Genomic DNA, 16,977 nt, shown 5'->3' with positions numbered 1-16,977 from the left:
GTGTTTTGGAATTAATTTTACACAGAATAAATTATGATCTTTACCAGGAGCATTATCAGTAATGGCTGAGTTGGTCAACAACTGTCTGTCTCTCCAGGCACTAGGTACGTGGGTGTGTGGTGTGGGTGTTTGCTGACTGTGTGTGTGTGTAGGTGAGTCTGTGAGGAGCTCACTGGGACCCTCCACTAGGTACGTGTGTGGTGTGGTGTGGGCGTACTGCCATGGTCAATACATTATTGCTCTTATAGCATCAAGGCCTACATAGATGAGAGCTCAGGTAATGATGGACTGCTCCTGAATACACTGCATATGGTGGAGGCACTCACGTCAGCTGAGGGAGGCCATTCGACCAATCAGATACTGTACGAGAGTTGCCAGGGACAACAGAAAGAGTGTGGGTGTGGAGTGACAACGTTGGTGTGTCTAAGTGGACTCTGGGCAGGGGGTGTGGTCAAACTAACACAAGAGGCAAGTACCTCCAACAAAAGGGGGTCCCTCAATAACCTTGTACCCCCCCACACACACACAGCAGGGGGTCCCTTTGCCTGTGGTGCTGGCACTGTATAACGAGGGACTCAGATCATGTGATCCACTCTTTACCTCGTGTGCTGTTGCTATGGAAACTGGGAGATCACATGATCCATTTCCGAGGCTAGGGAAGGTAAAAACATTTAGTCGTCATTTATCCTCCACTCGTCCCACCAGTACAAGTCAAAATCAATTAAGGTATTTATTGTATAATAATTCTATATTAATTGGATGATTAACCTCCAGGGCTGGTCTGGCTCACGGTAGGGACGAGGCTATGAGGCTAGTAGCTGATGCTATAGAGTTATTACCAGGGGGTGGTCTGGGTTCAAGGTACACGCACTCTGTGTACTCTGGTGATGTCATGTGATGTCATTGCAGCTCTGTCCTTACACATTGTGTGGTTGGTAAGGGTCAAAGTTCATCCAGAGTGGTGCGGGGTGTGCTAGTAGACGTCCAATCAGATATGACCTCTACAATAACATCACAACAACTTTGTGTGGCTGTGAGTGTGTGTGATATGTGTACAGTGTGTGTAATTAATTACTTCACTAAAGGTCATTGATGGTGATTGCACTCCGACCTCTACGCACCCTGGACTATCCAGGACACAGACATCACATGACCTACTGTACAAGCATCAGACTCCATCTGATTGGCTGATGCAATGTGCTACTCTATTGGAGAAGGTACTGTGATGTAATTAAATGTCATATCATTATTTTATCACAGTACAATGTTGGACTGGTTGTGGTTGGAGGTATGATGTCACCGTTGCTATGGGAACACTGCCTAGCAACGAGGGTGGTGGTGTTGACGGGGGTACGGCAGGAACAGAGGGAAGCCATATCTCACATGTCCGGGGCAGTGTCCACTTGTTATCTGCAATACACTAAGGAGGTGATTACTGCCAGTATAAATAATAGTTATAGACTGAGTCCAAGGTCTCTATGGGGTTTTGAGACCTGAAGGCCCGAGGCTGTAGCATCTCGAGCGTAGCGAGGGTGCTACTAAGGGCCTGAGGGTCTCAAAACTCCATAGTGACCGTTGACGAGGCCTATAACTGGTTTAGAATAGTACTAAGCAAGCTAGGCTATATTAACACAAAGAAGACTCTGAAACCAAGAGTTTCTACAAGCCTCAAGCAACGTTAAAGCTTTGCTCTGGCTAGTCTACATAAAAAAACTCACATTGATGAAGGCAGTTTCTGTTTCTTGAGAATCACGCATTGCAAATAAAAAGTTGCTATTGTCATAGTAGTTAGCTCTGCACTAGAGCACTAGCTATTGTAGCTGCAAGAGAGAGATAAAAGCTGCAAAGCGGCACTGCAGAACGCAAAACTTAAAAAAAATTTAATTTTTAATGATGCACTGTATCATCGTTACTATGACTTCAACATAAACTGTGTGATGTTGCCATGTTCCATACAAGTTAATCTTGACATCATCTTGCCTGTAGGCATAATCAGTATAATAGACCTACTTAGAAGACCTCAGGTCCATAAGTGAAATAATGGACCTCTCAGTGACCAATCAGATTGCAGTATTACTACAAGCATTTTCTAATTAAAGTTCTGATGGTTCAAATTCGACGATTTTATGATTTTTGAAAGCTTAGAAGGAGCTCTTTCAGATGGTATGCTCAGTTTCTTATTTTCGGAAAAATACCGTGAGCTATAGCCCATGGTATTTACACAAAATAGAGAAGGTAAAATCATAAATTAATGGACCAACAGAACTAAAGTTATGGCCGTTCAAAGATGTTTTAATAATTGCTCTTCCCCCGCCCACTCCACAGGTTCACTTTGGCCGAGGTGTGTGGGCGGAGTTGGTGGAGGGTGGATGGGTGTGGCCTCGCTACACGGGGACCAGTAGAAGACTTCCAATCAAAACCTACTCTTGTCGAATAACGTGCACACACTCAGCTGTTGTCACGGTGATGCTATGCGGCAGCACAGAGTCTACAGTGGATCTGCTGAGTCAGCAATTCTCCAATTGTCTACATCGTGTGAAGTGTGCCTTTAGTGACGGGTGTGTGCTACCCGGGGGCGGTGTGTTTGAAGCTGCCTGTGTACGTAGACTACGAGAGAGTGTTACCAACGGCAACCCTCCTCCGTGTGATGATAATGGTTGGATGTTTGACACTTGTCTACTCCGTCATTGGAGGCCTGCTGTGTACACTGCTCTGGCTGAAGGGCTCATGCAATACATTGTGTGTGTGCTGAGAAATGTGGACTCTAGTTTGGATGTGTATAGTGGAAGATGTGAGGCTGAACGGATGGTGTGTGGGCGGTGTGACTGTGTGGGAGTGTGGGACGACCCTCAGAGCAAGAAGGGGGCGTGGTCAAGAGCGCTATCACTACTAGCAACCGTCTGCTCAACTGAAAGAACACAATCACGATAATTTATCAACTATTATACTCATGTTATTTTCTTTGTTTTTATCTTTCCCTTATGTTGACAGTTCTCGTTTGTAAATTGTTTTGAAAACTTATAATTCTTTGAACAAATAATATCTGTTGAACAAGTAAGTGTTGTATAGGAAATTGCCACAAAACATATAATAATAAAATACAGCATGGACAGCATGGTAGTGAACACAAGGTGGTGGGTTAGGAAGAATATACTGAACAGATACACACACACACACACACACACATGATCATACTTCTACAGCGTTTGTGCTGCTCATGGTGACTACAGTGTCTAGCACACGTTGATTGTAGCCAAGCTGTGTAGTTCTGGTGGGTTCAAAGGACACTGGCTGGGATAGACTAACTCCAGTGGAATAATCATCAAAGCTTGACTCTGATGAGAGCGTACTGCTGCCATGGAAACTACCGATACATGGACTAATTGGCGGGGTGGATAGTTGGGAAGAGCTCTGAGATCCAATACGATCGCGTGTTGTCAGTAATCTCATTGGATGGCTGTCACCACGTAACTGTAGAGCGCCCCCTGTGGGGGGTACAGATCCACCTCTCTTGGTACGAACTAGCTCGCTAGAGTCCATGTTGTTGAGGGGGTTTCCTGATGATTGAACACGTCTGAAGTTACGCCCCCCTGAGGCTGAAGAGTGTGGGCGGATGTGATCCACTGATTTAGGATCTGCTTGAAAGGCCAGTGCTGTGAGGATGATAGCATCGTCCACTATACCGGCTGGCTTCACGTTCTTCATAAGGCTAGTGGCTGGGATCATTCTAAAGTTTATAACATCGACAAAAGGTTCAAAGGCCGTCTTCATTTCCACGTCAGAGTTGGCATCAGTGTGATGCAGACACCACCGATAAGCAGCTTCAAACTTCTTAGTTTCAACAGCTTGAAGTTCTTCTCTGCTCAGGACTATCCTTACAACATGCTGTGGCAGGGTTGAGAACGCCCCCAAGGCTAATATACTCTCAGCATTCACATCGACAAACTCGAGCATCTTCTGGACAAGTATCTTGGTGGACTTATACTGAATATATTTCTCTGCGGATGTCAATAGGGAGCAGACGGTATCCACGGTGATGCATTGCTCCATAAAGCGTATGCAGGCTTGCTTCAGATCCTCGAGACCATAATGATCCGCTGCATTCATCAATCCTAGTAGTGTACGGGCTTGTAAGACCACACCCCCAGTGTGCGTGTACGTCACCAACTGCTTAAATACCTCGGGTTCAAAGTCCTTGACAATCACTGTAGGATGACCTTTGAAATCGTACTTTTCTATATAACCATCCGATGATTTGACCGTTTTCTTCTTCTTCTTTTGGCCTCCATTGGGTTCAGAGTACAGCATCTTCCGGAAAACCCTACAGTGTGTGTGGGTAGGTATGTGGATGTGTGTGGGTGTGTGTATGTTAGTAAAAAGATCCCCAGGAAATGAACTCAATATCAAAGGCAACCATCCACTCAGGAAGTGGTGCTCCAGGGTCAGTAATAATCAACACAGGAGGCTGACACACACAGCTCCTGGAATGTAGTAATTTCCTGTGGAGGGCTATTGCAGAATGTAACACATGTAACACAGGTGCTGCTGTAACAGCCAGTAACACATGTACAGGTGCTGCTGTAACAGCCAGTGCAGTGTAGAAACATACACACTGTCTATCAGAATGAGAGCCATGTTGTTAGAACTAGCCCTAACCACCACACCACATGAGGGAAGCCTCAACAAACTGATGGTAGTATCAACACTCAATACAAACAGAGGCTGGGGAATTGAATTTTAGGAGCACCGATTAATGGACAGAATAATACAGAGAGAATTGTCCCAAAGTTGACAGTATGGTTAAATACAGTAGATCATAATTATATTGCCATGGGGTCTACAGCAGGCAGCCTATTGCCATGGGGTCTATAGCAGGCAGCCTATTGCCATGGGGTCTACAGCAGGCAGCCTATTGCCATGGGGTCTACAGCAGGCAGCCTATTGCCATGGGGTCTACAGCAGGCAGCCTATTGCCATGGGGTCTACAGCAGGCAGCCTATTGCCATGGGGTCTACAGCAGGCAGCCTATTGCCATGGGGTCTACAGCAGGCAGCCTATTGCCATGGGGTCTACAGCAGGCAGCCTATTGCCATGGGGTCTACAGCAGGCAGCCTATTGCCATGGGGTCTACAGCAGGCAGCCTATTGCCATGGGGTCTACAGCAGGCAGCCTATTTCCATGGGGTCTACAGCAGGCAGCCTACTGCCATGGGGTCTACAGCAGGCAGCCTACTGCCATGGGGTCTACAGCAGGCAGCCTATTGCCATGGGGTCTACAGCAGGCAGCCTACTGCCATGGGGTCTACAGCAGGCAGCCTACTGCCATGGGGTCTACAGCAGGCAGCCTATTGCCATGGGGTCTATAGCAGGCAGCCTATTAGACTATGCAGTGTCTGGAGGAGAGTGGATTCAGTGACACCACATGCCCTGAGGATATGAATAAACTTGCTGCAGGGGACACACAAACACAGGACACAATGCTACCAAACAACACAACTATTAGACTACAGTATATATTGAAGTACTAGTTAATCTCACATTGTTGTTCTACACTGTGGGTGTTGACATGCACACACACACTGTATAAGGACAAGCTGACAGACACCCTAGGCCTAGAGCTTGCAATGAAGCACTAACATATATTAAGGAAGCATTTTCACACTTATTAATAAAGGCCATAGTTTCCATTGCTCAATCATTAGCACCTACTGGTGTGTAATGAGACACAGACACTAATGAACAGACTGTGTCCATCATCAGTGACAAGAAGAACTTTAACTAACAAGGCCATTAGCTACAGGGAAAAGCAACCTACCCCTCATCAAAGGCCATCAAAGGCCATCTACTAAAACAACATACCATTTTCAGTATGTATGTACATTTGATCAGAGCTTATGTGGTAACAAGGCTGTACAACTGCAATAGATACGATCTCAGCATGAAACCATATCTGTTTAATGAAGCGTACTGAGCTGACCACTCATGCCACCCACACACACATCCCACCCCCACACATGGCCTACACGGTTGAGTGGTCACACACACACGCACACGCACACACACACACACACACACACACACACACACACACACACACACACACACACTCACCAAGATCTAGCAGCCAGAATTGCCTTGACTGCACACACTGGTGCCTGGTCAGTACCCACTAGGAAGGTCACATCACACAGCTCAGGCATGGTGGCCAGGAACCCCAGGTCATGTGCAAGGCTGTCCTTATTCACATACTGTGATCCATTCCCCTCAGAGGAGAGACAGTGGAGACCCAGTCGATCAGGACCCCCCGTGAAGGCCACATGACCCCCCACGCTCCTGGCAGAGGGGGGAGGGCTACCACCTGTGTGGTGGGTGATGAGCAACAGAGGAGTAGAGTGACGGAAGAAATGAGAATGCTGTGATAGATCTGACTCATCATACAAGTCAATATTGTCCAGCTCTGAGTCACTGTAGCTAAGCTGGGAGCTAACTGATAACTGGGACTGCATACTTTAATAGATAGATAGATATTTATTTAGCTTTGCTTGAAATGCTATTCTTACTATACTTTACCGACTGCTCTAAATGGCATTGGTTATATAGTGAGGATGAGCTAACAGAAGCCCCTCAGCTAGTTAAGGAAGCCCAGTGCACAGTCCATATTGAATGTACACAAGGCTAGGTCAGTGTACACACACCAGGGACTCTAAACACACACACAAGCTCACATGATTCACTCGAGCTCCGTGAGGTCATCTCCAGGGGAATGTTGTCCAGCTCTAGGCTCTCACTACTCGGTATCCTCTCTAAAGACATGCCGGCTAGCCTGCTGCTTCTTTATTACGGTACTGCACTGCAGTGGAGCTGCTACAAGCACACGCCCCCTAACTCCCTTGAATTGTTGTGTGGGCGTTGAAACTTTCCCAGGACGGTTTTTTTTTAATAGAACAGTAACACAAATTTGGATCCCCGGAACATTATGCTGTTCCGGAGGGTCAAAATGTAAAGGGGGCGTTGCCCAGTCCACGTGGTTTACTATGTGAAGGAGAGGAGAGCTAACATCACAAGTCCTGATCCTATGGGGAGCAGCATCGATACATGATTAGGTAAGTGGTCACACCCACCCACCCACACACACACACACACACTAACTGTGTCTGTGTAGGCAATGGAACATTACAAGAAGAAACAGAGCCGTTACTATGACGATAAGTGCGGACCCAATGAGTTACGTATCACTGGTACTGGCAAAGCATACGACCTTTGCACCCGAGCAATGCATAAGCTCAAGGTAATAATGTAATCAACACCTCCTCTGGGAATACAACACCAGATCCTGGTAATCATGTAATGTAATAAGAAATGTGAATAATGAAGGAAGTGATAGTTGCATACACACACTGTCCTTATATAGTGTCCTTATATATTATAGCTTGTTGCTATGCAGGAGTCTCCGCTAGAGGGTGTGGTCATATCTGCCAGTGGAGCTCATGTGACTAAAGCAGTGACTGTAGTGGAACTGATCAAGAAGAAGCTATCAGTGAGTGGTTAGTTCTCACCGCCCCCTCCACACACACACACACACCTCACAGGGTGTGATGCAAGCCACTGAGATACGATGGGCTAGGGTGGAGGACGTATGGGAACCAGACCAACAGGAACTGGACTCGTATGTACTATTCTAATACTATCAGGGTACTGTATGTGTGTTCATTTTTATCAAAAAATAATGAGCAATTATTGCTGTATTTTGTTGCTGCAGGTTAAAGGTCACCCGTCACATCCCAGCCATCTCCCTACACCTCACCATGCAGACCACCTAGCCCCTAAGGAGGACTAGATATCATATTAACACATACTTTTTTTAATAGTCTAGTTGTATTAATTAATGTATTAAAAGTGATGATCTTATCCCAACCATTCATTACTGCATGCTCTGGTACTGCACTGGATGAGACATGCTGGCTGCACGCTACTGCTGGAGGAGGAGGAGACTACTCAGAGCCATCAGCCACACCAAGGTGAGCTAGGACCAGCAGCACTAGCTGCCATTATCCTCCGTCTTCTTTATAGAGTGATCTGCTTGTGTTGGGGATAGAGAGCAGTTGTGATGATACTGGGGCCGCTGTTGTCAGGGGCAACGGTACTCTGCTGGGGGAGTCTCTGCAATCACAGACGCACGTCCACCTCAAGTACGCCCACACACACACAACCTCACATCTCACACACGCCCACACACACACAGGGCAGGGGGTATTATACCGACAGTGGCCAGTGAACTACACGAGAGGAATATTGAGGGTGTGGTCAACTCCGCTATTGAAAGAAGTGGATGTGACCTAGATGACCTTTCACTGGTTGCCGTGACAACTGGTCCTGGATTAGCATTCTCTCTAAGAGCAGGAGTTGAATACGCTAAACAACTGGCCACTAGAATAAGGTCAGCCATCATTATCTGTGGCCACTAGAATAAGGTCAGCCATCATTATCTGTTTACAGAAAATCGTTACGTTTTACAGAATTTATATTGTGCTAATTAATTAATATCCAAATTAATGTTGCATATTTAGAGTGTTGCCATAATGATTATATCTCTTCTATACACTAGTAAGCCATTGCTGAGTGTGCATCACATGGAGGCACACGCACTAACTGTGAGGATGAACCACGAGTGAGTCACGTCCCTCACACCTCACACTATCTACACTATGCTGACTCTGCAGTATTCCATTCCCTTATTTGGTTCTCCTCATCTCTGGCGGCCACTGTATCCTAGCAACAGTGGAGGGGGTGGGGCACTTCTCTCGACTTGGTCAGACAAGTGACGACAGTCCAGGGGAAGCACTAGACAAGGTAATATAATAATAATAATAATAATAATGTCAGATTATCCCAGGTTGCTCGGTGGTTGCGCCTTGACCTCCACCCCCGTGTGTGTGACCTACCAGGGGGTGCTGCAGTGGAGGTATTAGCACGAGAGGGGAGAGCTGAAAGGGTTAAACTGCCCCAGGTCATGTTACACTCTAGATGCTGTAACTTCTCCTTCTCTGGACTCAAGACTGCGGCCAGGAACCACATACAAGCAATGGCAGCACAAAGTTAGTCTACATTTCTACTACAGTGGATTGCAGTGCACTTCAACAGAGAATTGCCCAATAGCAAAACCACTATAGATAATAATTTCTAAGCCTAAACTTGCACCGGTACTGTTTCAGTTACACAGGTACTGTTTCAGTTTGGCTGCAAGCTTTACATGTATATAAGGCTAGAATGAATTGATAATGAGAAGTATACTACATGGCAATTTTCTTTTGCAAGTGCACTGCAAGTCAGCAAGTCACTGTATGTATTTTGTTATGATGTATGTGACTAAGAGATGTAACGACTAGGGACAGAATAAAATAGGTGTGGCTTAGTGGTTAGGGTGGTGGCTTAGTAGATTAGATGATAGATTAAGACGTGGGTTCGATTCCCTCTTGGGGGACTTTCCTTATAAATTATTTCTCAGTTAGTAATTCCCAAATATATCAAACGCATTCAGAATTACCTTTCCAATGCTTATATAGTTAGATACAAACTTTCAGGGAATTCAGTCGTTATTGTAGCAATCTTTGAGAGCTCGTAATTTGTGTTCAGATTGTCCTCCATGTAGTGACAAGATATTGCCCCCCCCCAGGTGGTTGGCATGGTGATGGCCCCCTGCCAGGCTGTGAGGATGTGTGTGCATCATTCCAACAGTCTGTCACTGACCATCTTCTCACTCGCACTTACCGAGCTATCCTCTACACTAAAGGCACTAACATCACACAGCACACTAAAGGCACTAACATCACTCATCTAGTGAGTTCCTGCTATGATTATAGCAATACTTGATGTCACTGTACATATCTACAGGTTGTGTCTGGAGGTGTTGCTCGTAATGGCTACATCAGATCAAAGCTACAAGAATTGGGGGATTTGACAGGGTTCAGAGTTCACTTTCCCTCTCCCCACCTGTGCACAGACAATGGTGTGATGGTGGCGTGGGCGGGTGTGGAGACTGTGATGAGTGGAGGGTGTGATCGTGTGTACAGTGTGGAGCGTGCGGGGGAGGTGGACTATACTCCAAAATGGCCCCTCGGACAAGACCTCTCTCAAAGAGTTATTGAACAATACATTAGTACAAAGAAGCAACGAGTCAAAATATAGATAGCTGCAATCCCCTGTGTTAATAATCATTGATGTTCTATTGGAAATGTACGAGAAAATAATTTCGGAACTTTTGTCAAAAAAAGAAAAGGGGGCGAGAGATAAGATTCGAACTGTCTACTTTCTTTGTCACGTCCTGAGAGTTAGTGCATGGCTCTACCAAGGGACAAGAAGGAAAGGGAATTATTTGAGCTTCGAGCTCGTGTAGCTCAACTCGAGTCCGAGCTAAGCGTCGTTGTGGGCACGCTAGGCGATGATGAATGCTATGATGGGGACATTGCCCCAGGCCCAATGGACATTCAGATGGAGGAAGAGCTGGTAATGGAACAAGAGATATTAATACCACAAGATTACAACGAAAGTGTTGATGCTTCAGTGACTAGTGTTGAGGGTGATGGAGGAATGGACGCCCAACCAACCCCCTCCAAGAAACGAATAGGGTATTTAATAAATGATTACTATACGTACCTTATGCTTGGCCCCACCCCCACACTGTGCCCCACCCCCTCATTGTACCCCTCCCACCCCACACAGACGATATCCTTGCTCTACTTGTGGACGAAAGTTCCCCTTTCTGAGCGAACTCAAGAAGCACAACAATATCCACAAGCCCACAGAGGAGAGGGAAGCCATAAAGTGAGTACCCCTCTCATAGTAACAGCGGATACATATACATAGTGCATTGTGTCCTTCATCCAGGAAATTCGAATGCCATATTTGTGATAAAAGGTTCACTTGGAACTGTGATCTGCGTCGACACCAAGCCACACACGGTGAGGAGAGACCTCACACCTGCACACTCTGTAAAGCTGCCTTCAAACTTCCCGAGGGGTTAAAGAAGCACATGGTACTTCATTCTGAGAACAGCGTCAAGTGTACCAAGTGTAGAAGAACTTACAAGGATAATGACGCCTTGCAAGCACACACGTGCGATAGGGATGGAACCTATCCCTGTGAAACATGTGGGAAAAGTTTTGTAAGGAAAGATATACTAGCAGTCCACCGAAGAATACACACTGGAGAACGACCGTATATTTGCGATGTTTGCAGCAAAGGATGTATAACTGCTACCAAGCGTAAACTGCACCTTGTCACCCACCAAAACAAGCCCTATACGTGTACGTGCTGCAGCAAGTCATTCCCCACTTCACTGGCTCTACAGAAACACCTTCAGATAGGCTACGATACCTGGAATGAGAGAGTGTGCCTCATAGATGTGAACGTAGTGTATTGCAAGGAGGACAGAGCGCTGGTACAAGTGGAGCCAACCATAGAACACCAGGAGGACCAACTTAATAACATTTCAGAACCGAGTAGCGAGACACGATCCACACAAGAACAACCCACTGCACAGAGCAACAGCACAGCACAACCCAGCACTTGGATTCCTGAACCATCATCTTCAACGTTGATTCCGCCTGTTGGATCAGGGTCAAGGTTCAAGGTTCCCGGTAGCTCTGTCTATGTTCAACTACTCTCTCCACTGGATAAAGACAACCACCCACTTCACACACAACTACCTACTGGTAATGGGACTAGTTTTAGTGAATTTGTAATTAACGCTAAATTAAGTCCCCGCCAATAATAAACGCATTTATGAATGATCTCATTAATAATGTTTTTCTTTTTTCTAATGAAAATGTGCTTTTGAGAGTATGCTAAGCAAGCTAGCATCTGTATATCTGACTCCAAACTTTCCATTCATCCTTAAAAGACAAATATTGTGCTAATCTATAAAAACAGTCAAAACGCAAAATTACTACCCTAATAACTTTACAATTACCTGTACACTATATCCGCTCATATAATAATAATAATACTGCCTATTCTTCCTCCACTGCAGCTGAGGGGTCAACACCCGACACACCCTCCACTGCAGCTGAGGGGTCAACACCCGACACACCCTCCACTGCAGCTGAGGGGTCAACACCTGACACACCCTCCACTGCAGCTGAGGGGTCAACACCCGACACACCCTCCACACACAACACTACTTCCAACGGGCATAAGCTACCTCATTGTCTACCCTCTATCTCCATAGCAACATTCCCTGATCGCTTGCCGCCACCCTGTCCATTCTGTGGAGACACTTGTGAAGACGCAGACTCTCTAGCTGAGCACATGCTAGTACACATGAGCCCCATCCCTCACAGGTGTACACAGTGTAAGGTAGCGTACGAAACATCTGATGATATGGACACACACGATTGTCAAGAACCAACCTTTGATTGTGCAACATGCTCTACAAGCTTCCCTGATTATTGTGCTCTGGTGGCACACATACTGTCAGCTCATGTTGAGCTAGCACTCCCTCCTAGGAAATCCCATCCTGCTAAGGCTATTCAGCTACCCAAAAAATGCCGATATTGTGATCAGCCCTTCCCCTCTGCACACGAGCTAACCCTCCACACTAATACAGAACACTCTGGTACCCATCCGTACAAGTGTACCTATTGTGATAAGACCTTCTCAAAGAAGCAGTACCTCCGCGCTCACACTAGAAGCCACACTGGAGAGAAACATCCGCATCAATGTCAACTCTGTGACAAGCACTTCACTACTGCAGTCAGACTAAAGAATCACGGGAAAATACACTCGAAGGAACGACCTTTCAAATGCCAAGTGTGTCAGCGTGAATTTCTTAGGCAGCATCTTCTCAAGCTTCACATGCGTGCACACAATGGTAAGAAACCCTACAAGTGTCCTCACTGCTCTCGACGCTATCATTGCCCTGATGGTAGACAGCGTCATATTGAGAACATGCATTTTGGAAGCATGGTAAACTGTGAGCTATGCAATGACAACGTGGCAGTAGAAGCCCTGGATGATCACATGCTGCACACTCACAAAGAAGCTTATCAACCAATAGATCCAATAGATGCTCAACTACCTCGCAACGATAGTTCCAGTGGAGAGAGCGACGATGGTAGCATTCCTGACTCAGCTGAGGAAAATGATCTGATTGAACGAAGTGAGACTGAAGCAGATCATTTGGTGGACAGTGTGCCTAGCGACGAATCTCAACCGATGGAGGATATGTCTGGCGGGAGTTCGGCGGGAGTTATACCACCTTCTCATGTGATAGGTACTGACAATAGTCGTGAAACTACTGAACCTGCGGCAACTGGAGCTAGCTTGAAGCCGATTGGTCGCATTGGTGTCGGTAAAGATAATGCTAGGACAGTTAATGTATCAGCTGTTGTGGGACCTAGCTCTAATTTGATTGGACAGAGCACTGATACTACCAACAAGCAACCACTCTTTATTAATATTGGAGGGAAACTATACGCTAGAATTACATGACAAAACTCTCGATCGATCTCATGCATTTATTTAATGTGTGTTCTATGATAATAATTGTTGATTAGCACTAACTGAAGAGAAGAAAGATTTCAATATCATAATTATTCGTTGTTCAAAATGGAACCAAACAATTAATTAAGTATCATAATGATCACAGAAAAGGATAGTTGGTTGCAGCTATAATAGAATGAAGCTACAAATTAAGTTCTAGAGGAGTTTAGACTTCTGGTCCACTGAAGAAGATGGTTAAGAATTCAACATTATTATTATTATGAGATACATGTAGTACGCATTGCTAGGATACTCTCCTCCAGGTACAAGCATCGTGATGTTGTTACCATTCAATAATATCTGGTCAAGTTTTGTGATCTTGCGTCCTTCCGGTGTTGTCTCACTGTGTGTGTGTGTGTGTGTGGGGGTGGTGGGGTGTGTGATGTGGTTGTGTGTGGGGGTGGTAGCATAATAGTTACAGGTACTCACAATTCAGTAACGTCTTCGAGAACAATATCTGATAGACAATGCATTAAGGACTACAATGACATGAATAATGTATAGTGTGTGGGGGGTGTGAGTGTGTGTGTGGGGTGTGTGTGTGTGTGGGGGGGTGGGGTAGGATACTGACACAGTCATCAAAGCCGAGGAGTGTGCCCACCAACTCTTTGTCTGACTTCATGACAATGTGTATACGAGAGCCAATGCACTTGTCCACCAGCTCTGCAGGGGGTAGGATAGAGGGGGGTAACGTGGTGGGGGTAGGGTAGCTTACCTAGCGGCAATAAAGTAGATTGGTTGGGTGCTGCCATTTCTCAACTTCTGTATAAAATAGGTAAGGATCGCAACTGCGACGTTACAATAGAAAAAAGCCGGGCTGCTAAATATTAAATTTTTATGGCATTATTTTTAATTATAATTAAATTTCCATCGTCACACACACTATAGAGTCTAGAGGTCAATATCCATAGACACACACACTATAGAGTCTAGAGGTCAATATCCATAGACACACACACTATAGAGTCTAGAGGTCAATATCCATAGTCTCTAGTTTATAGAGCCATCCATTAGCAGTGGGAGCATTAGCTAGTTCAGTCAGAGCGTCCATTGCACCACGCACACAAGCCAAGCGTCCCCAACACACAACCTGGTCCCGCACTCTGACCTGTAGCGCTACTAGGAGGTCTCTACATGTAGGGTCAAAGGTCAATTGAGTGAAGTGTACGTCCAGTATCTGGGCCGCCCAGTCAAGCAGAGCATTGTATGTGCGTGGGCGTTGTGTGAGGAGTGAGGGGAGTGTGAGTTGTGAAGAGACAAAACCAAGCAGATCCTGTGAATGTGTGTGAGAGGGTGGCGGTCAATGAGGGGCTTACCCTGACAGTGGAGGGACTGAGTTGAGACAACGGCTGTTGAAGGAGAGCATCATTGAACGGTTGGCATAGCAACAAGGTTCTGAGACATACTTAAGGCAAAATAATATTCAGAAACCAAGAAACTATTACAGCACACACACACAGTGATAGAGAGGATACAGTATTGTGTGTCTTAGGTCCTGAGTTAGCTCAGTGGAGAATGGTGGACTACATGAGAGGAGAGACAGTGCATGCAACACCATGGGTTGCCTTGGTTACCTAATAAGCTGCTCCAGTATAGCTACTAGAGTAGCCTCAGAGAATCCAGTCATCTCCTCCAAACACAAACACAGCAACTCCTGCACAATGTGTGTGTGTGTGTGTGTGTGTGTGTGTGTGTGTGTGTGTGTGTGTGTACAGATGGTGCTTACCCAGTCCTTGTGTAAGACTACCTCCCTCAGGACATGGTCAGACAGACTAGGAGGGGGTGGGGTAATGAGTGCAGTACCACACTCAAGCTCACCTGGAGGGGACTGTCCCTGCTTTGATGAGAGTCTCTAAAGCTGCTCTGGCCCAAAACTGTTTCTCTTCCAGCAAACGCTCCACCAAATGAGAGTAACAAAGGTCAGAGGTCAAAGGACATGAGGAGAACTCGGCCATGAAGCGCTTCAGAGTGGGCGTCTGTACAACACATCATCACCACACGCACACACACACACACACACACACACACACACTCACTGTGTTCCTGTCTGCTAGTCTGTCCAGTACGGCACCATCACTCACCACCTGTGTGTGTGTGTATAGTGGATCATGTGATGCTCTGACTGCACCTACCTCACTGTCCCAGGTTGCCACGGTTATGAGCTGTTGAGGGGTGGTTTTGTCGAGAGCTCCTACTAGTCCACTATTGCCACCCTCCACTCTCCACACACTCACACCATCATCACTAACTCCACACACCCACTCACCACACGAATGAACCTGCACACACAGTTGCATAATTATGGACATGTTATATATACACAGTTGGCAGTTACCGTGGTGATTCCATGGACTTTGAACTCCGCCTGCTTTGTCATGTAAACTGGTTCCCATAGCGACAGCTTTTTACCATTGTTTGTTACGAAAAAACTTGATAACGTATTTATCTGCAATCTGATTGGACGTCTACTCAGAGATAAGGATGTTGATGGCACAACCGCTCCCGCCCCCACACACCAACTATACACACGACCCTCAGTATCTGCAATCACTCAATGTTAGCCCATGCCACCTCTCTCTATAATAAACTTACCTGCTGCTAATAACTTGTGCTTAGAGACACAGAATGAAGTCAAGGAATCTTTGTCTAGAGGAGCGCTGTTCACAAGACTCACACCCTCACGATTCACCGCCCACATGTCCACACGGAGCATAGTCTCACACCTACACACCACACACACCTTGTCTCCACCCGTCAGTACATGAGCAAACTCCACTCTATACATGAGATAATAAAATAGATTTATTAAAATTACGGCTCACTTTATTGTTTTGTTTTTTGGTGCCTTCACTGTCTCCATGGCAACACACACACTGCCGTTCCTCAGGACAGCTAGGGGGGCCTTGTTGCTACGGGTTACCAAGAGACAGTGAACTGGAGAGAAAAGCCCCTGAGGGGATTGAGTTAACGAGGTGTCGGTAAACTGCCAGCTCAGCAAATCCTGCAGAGAAGGTAGTGTACCAGTGTTGTGTATATTGCATGACTACACACTGTGCTGTTAGTGATGGCCCAATAGTCTCGTGATGTTGGATGCTGCACTGCTGGAGTGGAGAGGCTCTGGCCAGTGGATAACTGCCAACTCTTAACACACACACCACGCTCCATCTAATATGGTTTAATAGTTGCATGATGGCAGCATGCAGTGTAGCTCACATTCAGCACTTGTATTTGTCCGCCTCCCCGGGATACTAGCAGCTCCCCCGCCACAGCTGAGGCTCTCACTCCCAACACATCCCCTCCACTCAAACAACCACACTCCACTGGACACAGTAAAGAAGCAGACATTGTCTCTTCTTCTCTGCCACGTGGGTGAAAAACAAGCCTCGCTTTCAAGCCGCATGAAAGTACTTATACTCGAGGCTTCAAGTGAACTTTGACC

General features: G+C 46.1%; 7 protein-coding genes across 9 annotated transcripts; 4 read left to right on the top strand and 3 right to left on the bottom strand.

Moving 5' to 3' along the window:
- On the top strand, window positions 1-3,186 carry LOC135347213 (uncharacterized). 2 transcript variants are annotated; one of them, XM_064545070.1, is made up of 9 exons: window positions 1-104; window positions 153-189; window positions 249-468; window positions 533-726; window positions 775-861; window positions 910-1,033; window positions 1,086-1,217; window positions 1,261-1,428; window positions 2,326-3,186. In XM_064545070.1, exons 1-9 carry the CDS (start codon window positions 62-64, stop codon window positions 2,929-2,931), a joined length of 1,611 nt encoding a protein of 536 aa, XP_064401140.1. In that variant the 5' UTR covers window positions 1-61; the 3' UTR covers window positions 2,932-3,186. The 2 variants fall into 2 exon arrangements, with proteins under 2 accessions (XP_064401140.1, XP_064401139.1); XM_064545069.1 differs by having other exon boundaries at window positions 530-726.
- Window positions 3,006-6,882, bottom strand: LOC135347217 (serine-enriched protein-like). The gene is made up of 3 exons (XM_064545074.1): window positions 6,725-6,882; window positions 6,111-6,357; window positions 3,006-4,321 (listed from the first exon to the last, which is right to left on the bottom strand). Exons 1-3 carry the CDS (start codon window positions 6,810-6,812, stop codon window positions 3,190-3,192), a joined length of 1,467 nt encoding a protein of 488 aa, XP_064401144.1. The 5' UTR covers window positions 6,813-6,882; the 3' UTR covers window positions 3,006-3,189.
- A 62-nt stretch (window positions 6,883-6,944) lies between these two features.
- Window positions 6,945-10,231, top strand: LOC135347220 (tRNA N6-adenosine threonylcarbamoyltransferase, mitochondrial-like). The gene is made up of 12 exons (XM_064545078.1): window positions 6,945-7,102; window positions 7,162-7,287; window positions 7,444-7,536; window positions 7,589-7,665; window positions 7,759-8,017; window positions 8,070-8,188; window positions 8,242-8,436; window positions 8,605-8,667; window positions 8,720-8,849; window positions 8,893-9,094; window positions 9,673-9,836; window positions 9,891-10,231. Exons 5-12 carry the CDS (start codon window positions 7,955-7,957, stop codon window positions 10,182-10,184), a joined length of 1,230 nt encoding a protein of 409 aa, XP_064401148.1. The 5' UTR covers window positions 6,945-7,102; window positions 7,162-7,287; window positions 7,444-7,536; window positions 7,589-7,665; window positions 7,759-7,954; the 3' UTR covers window positions 10,185-10,231.
- LOC135348127 (ribonuclease P protein subunit p25-like protein) lies at window positions 7,165-7,819 on the top strand. The gene is made up of 4 exons (XM_064546303.1): window positions 7,165-7,287; window positions 7,444-7,536; window positions 7,589-7,665; window positions 7,759-7,819. Exons 1-4 carry the CDS (start codon window positions 7,165-7,167, stop codon window positions 7,817-7,819), a joined length of 354 nt encoding a protein of 117 aa, XP_064402373.1.
- A 317-nt stretch (window positions 10,232-10,548) lies between the features above and the next one.
- Window positions 10,549-13,509, top strand: LOC135347203 (zinc finger protein 236-like). 2 transcript variants are annotated; one of them, XM_064545059.1, is made up of 4 exons: window positions 10,549-10,624; window positions 10,719-10,820; window positions 10,884-11,710; window positions 12,028-13,509. In XM_064545059.1, exons 1-4 carry the CDS (start codon window positions 10,587-10,589, stop codon window positions 13,485-13,487), a joined length of 2,427 nt encoding a protein of 808 aa, XP_064401129.1. In that variant the 5' UTR covers window positions 10,549-10,586; the 3' UTR covers window positions 13,488-13,509. The 2 variants fall into 2 exon arrangements, with proteins under 2 accessions (XP_064401129.1, XP_064401128.1); XM_064545058.1 differs by having other exon boundaries at window positions 10,863-11,710.
- Window positions 13,510-13,574: 65 nt separating this feature from the next.
- LOC135347239 (U6 snRNA-associated Sm-like protein LSm5) lies at window positions 13,575-14,396 on the bottom strand. Its single transcript, XM_064545123.1, has 5 exons — window positions 14,254-14,396; window positions 14,106-14,201; window positions 13,968-13,995; window positions 13,792-13,881; window positions 13,575-13,720 (listed from the first exon to the last, which is right to left on the bottom strand). Exons 1-5 carry the CDS (start codon window positions 14,288-14,290, stop codon window positions 13,705-13,707), a joined length of 267 nt encoding a protein of 88 aa, XP_064401193.1. The 5' UTR covers window positions 14,291-14,396; the 3' UTR covers window positions 13,575-13,704.
- Window positions 14,382-16,929, bottom strand: LOC135347211 (uncharacterized). Its single transcript, XM_064545066.1, has 13 exons — window positions 16,752-16,929; window positions 16,590-16,703; window positions 16,361-16,539; window positions 16,131-16,315; window positions 15,874-16,079; window positions 15,671-15,817; window positions 15,575-15,622; window positions 15,357-15,514; window positions 15,265-15,310; window positions 15,113-15,192; window positions 15,014-15,061; window positions 14,855-14,933; window positions 14,382-14,811 (listed from the first exon to the last, which is right to left on the bottom strand). The coding sequence occupies exons 1-13, from the start codon at window positions 16,881-16,883 to the stop codon at window positions 14,506-14,508; spliced, it is 1,728 nt and encodes a 575-aa protein (XP_064401136.1). The 5' UTR covers window positions 16,884-16,929; the 3' UTR covers window positions 14,382-14,505.
- Window positions 16,930-16,977: the final 48 nt, after the last annotated feature.

Source organism: Halichondria panicea, chromosome 14, assembly GCF_963675165.1.
Source record: "Halichondria panicea chromosome 14, odHalPani1.1, whole genome shotgun sequence".
NCBI classification, from domain to species: domain Eukaryota; kingdom Metazoa; phylum Porifera; class Demospongiae; order Suberitida; family Halichondriidae; genus Halichondria; species Halichondria panicea.
This window is presented reverse-complemented; position numbering and strand designations above follow the sequence as displayed.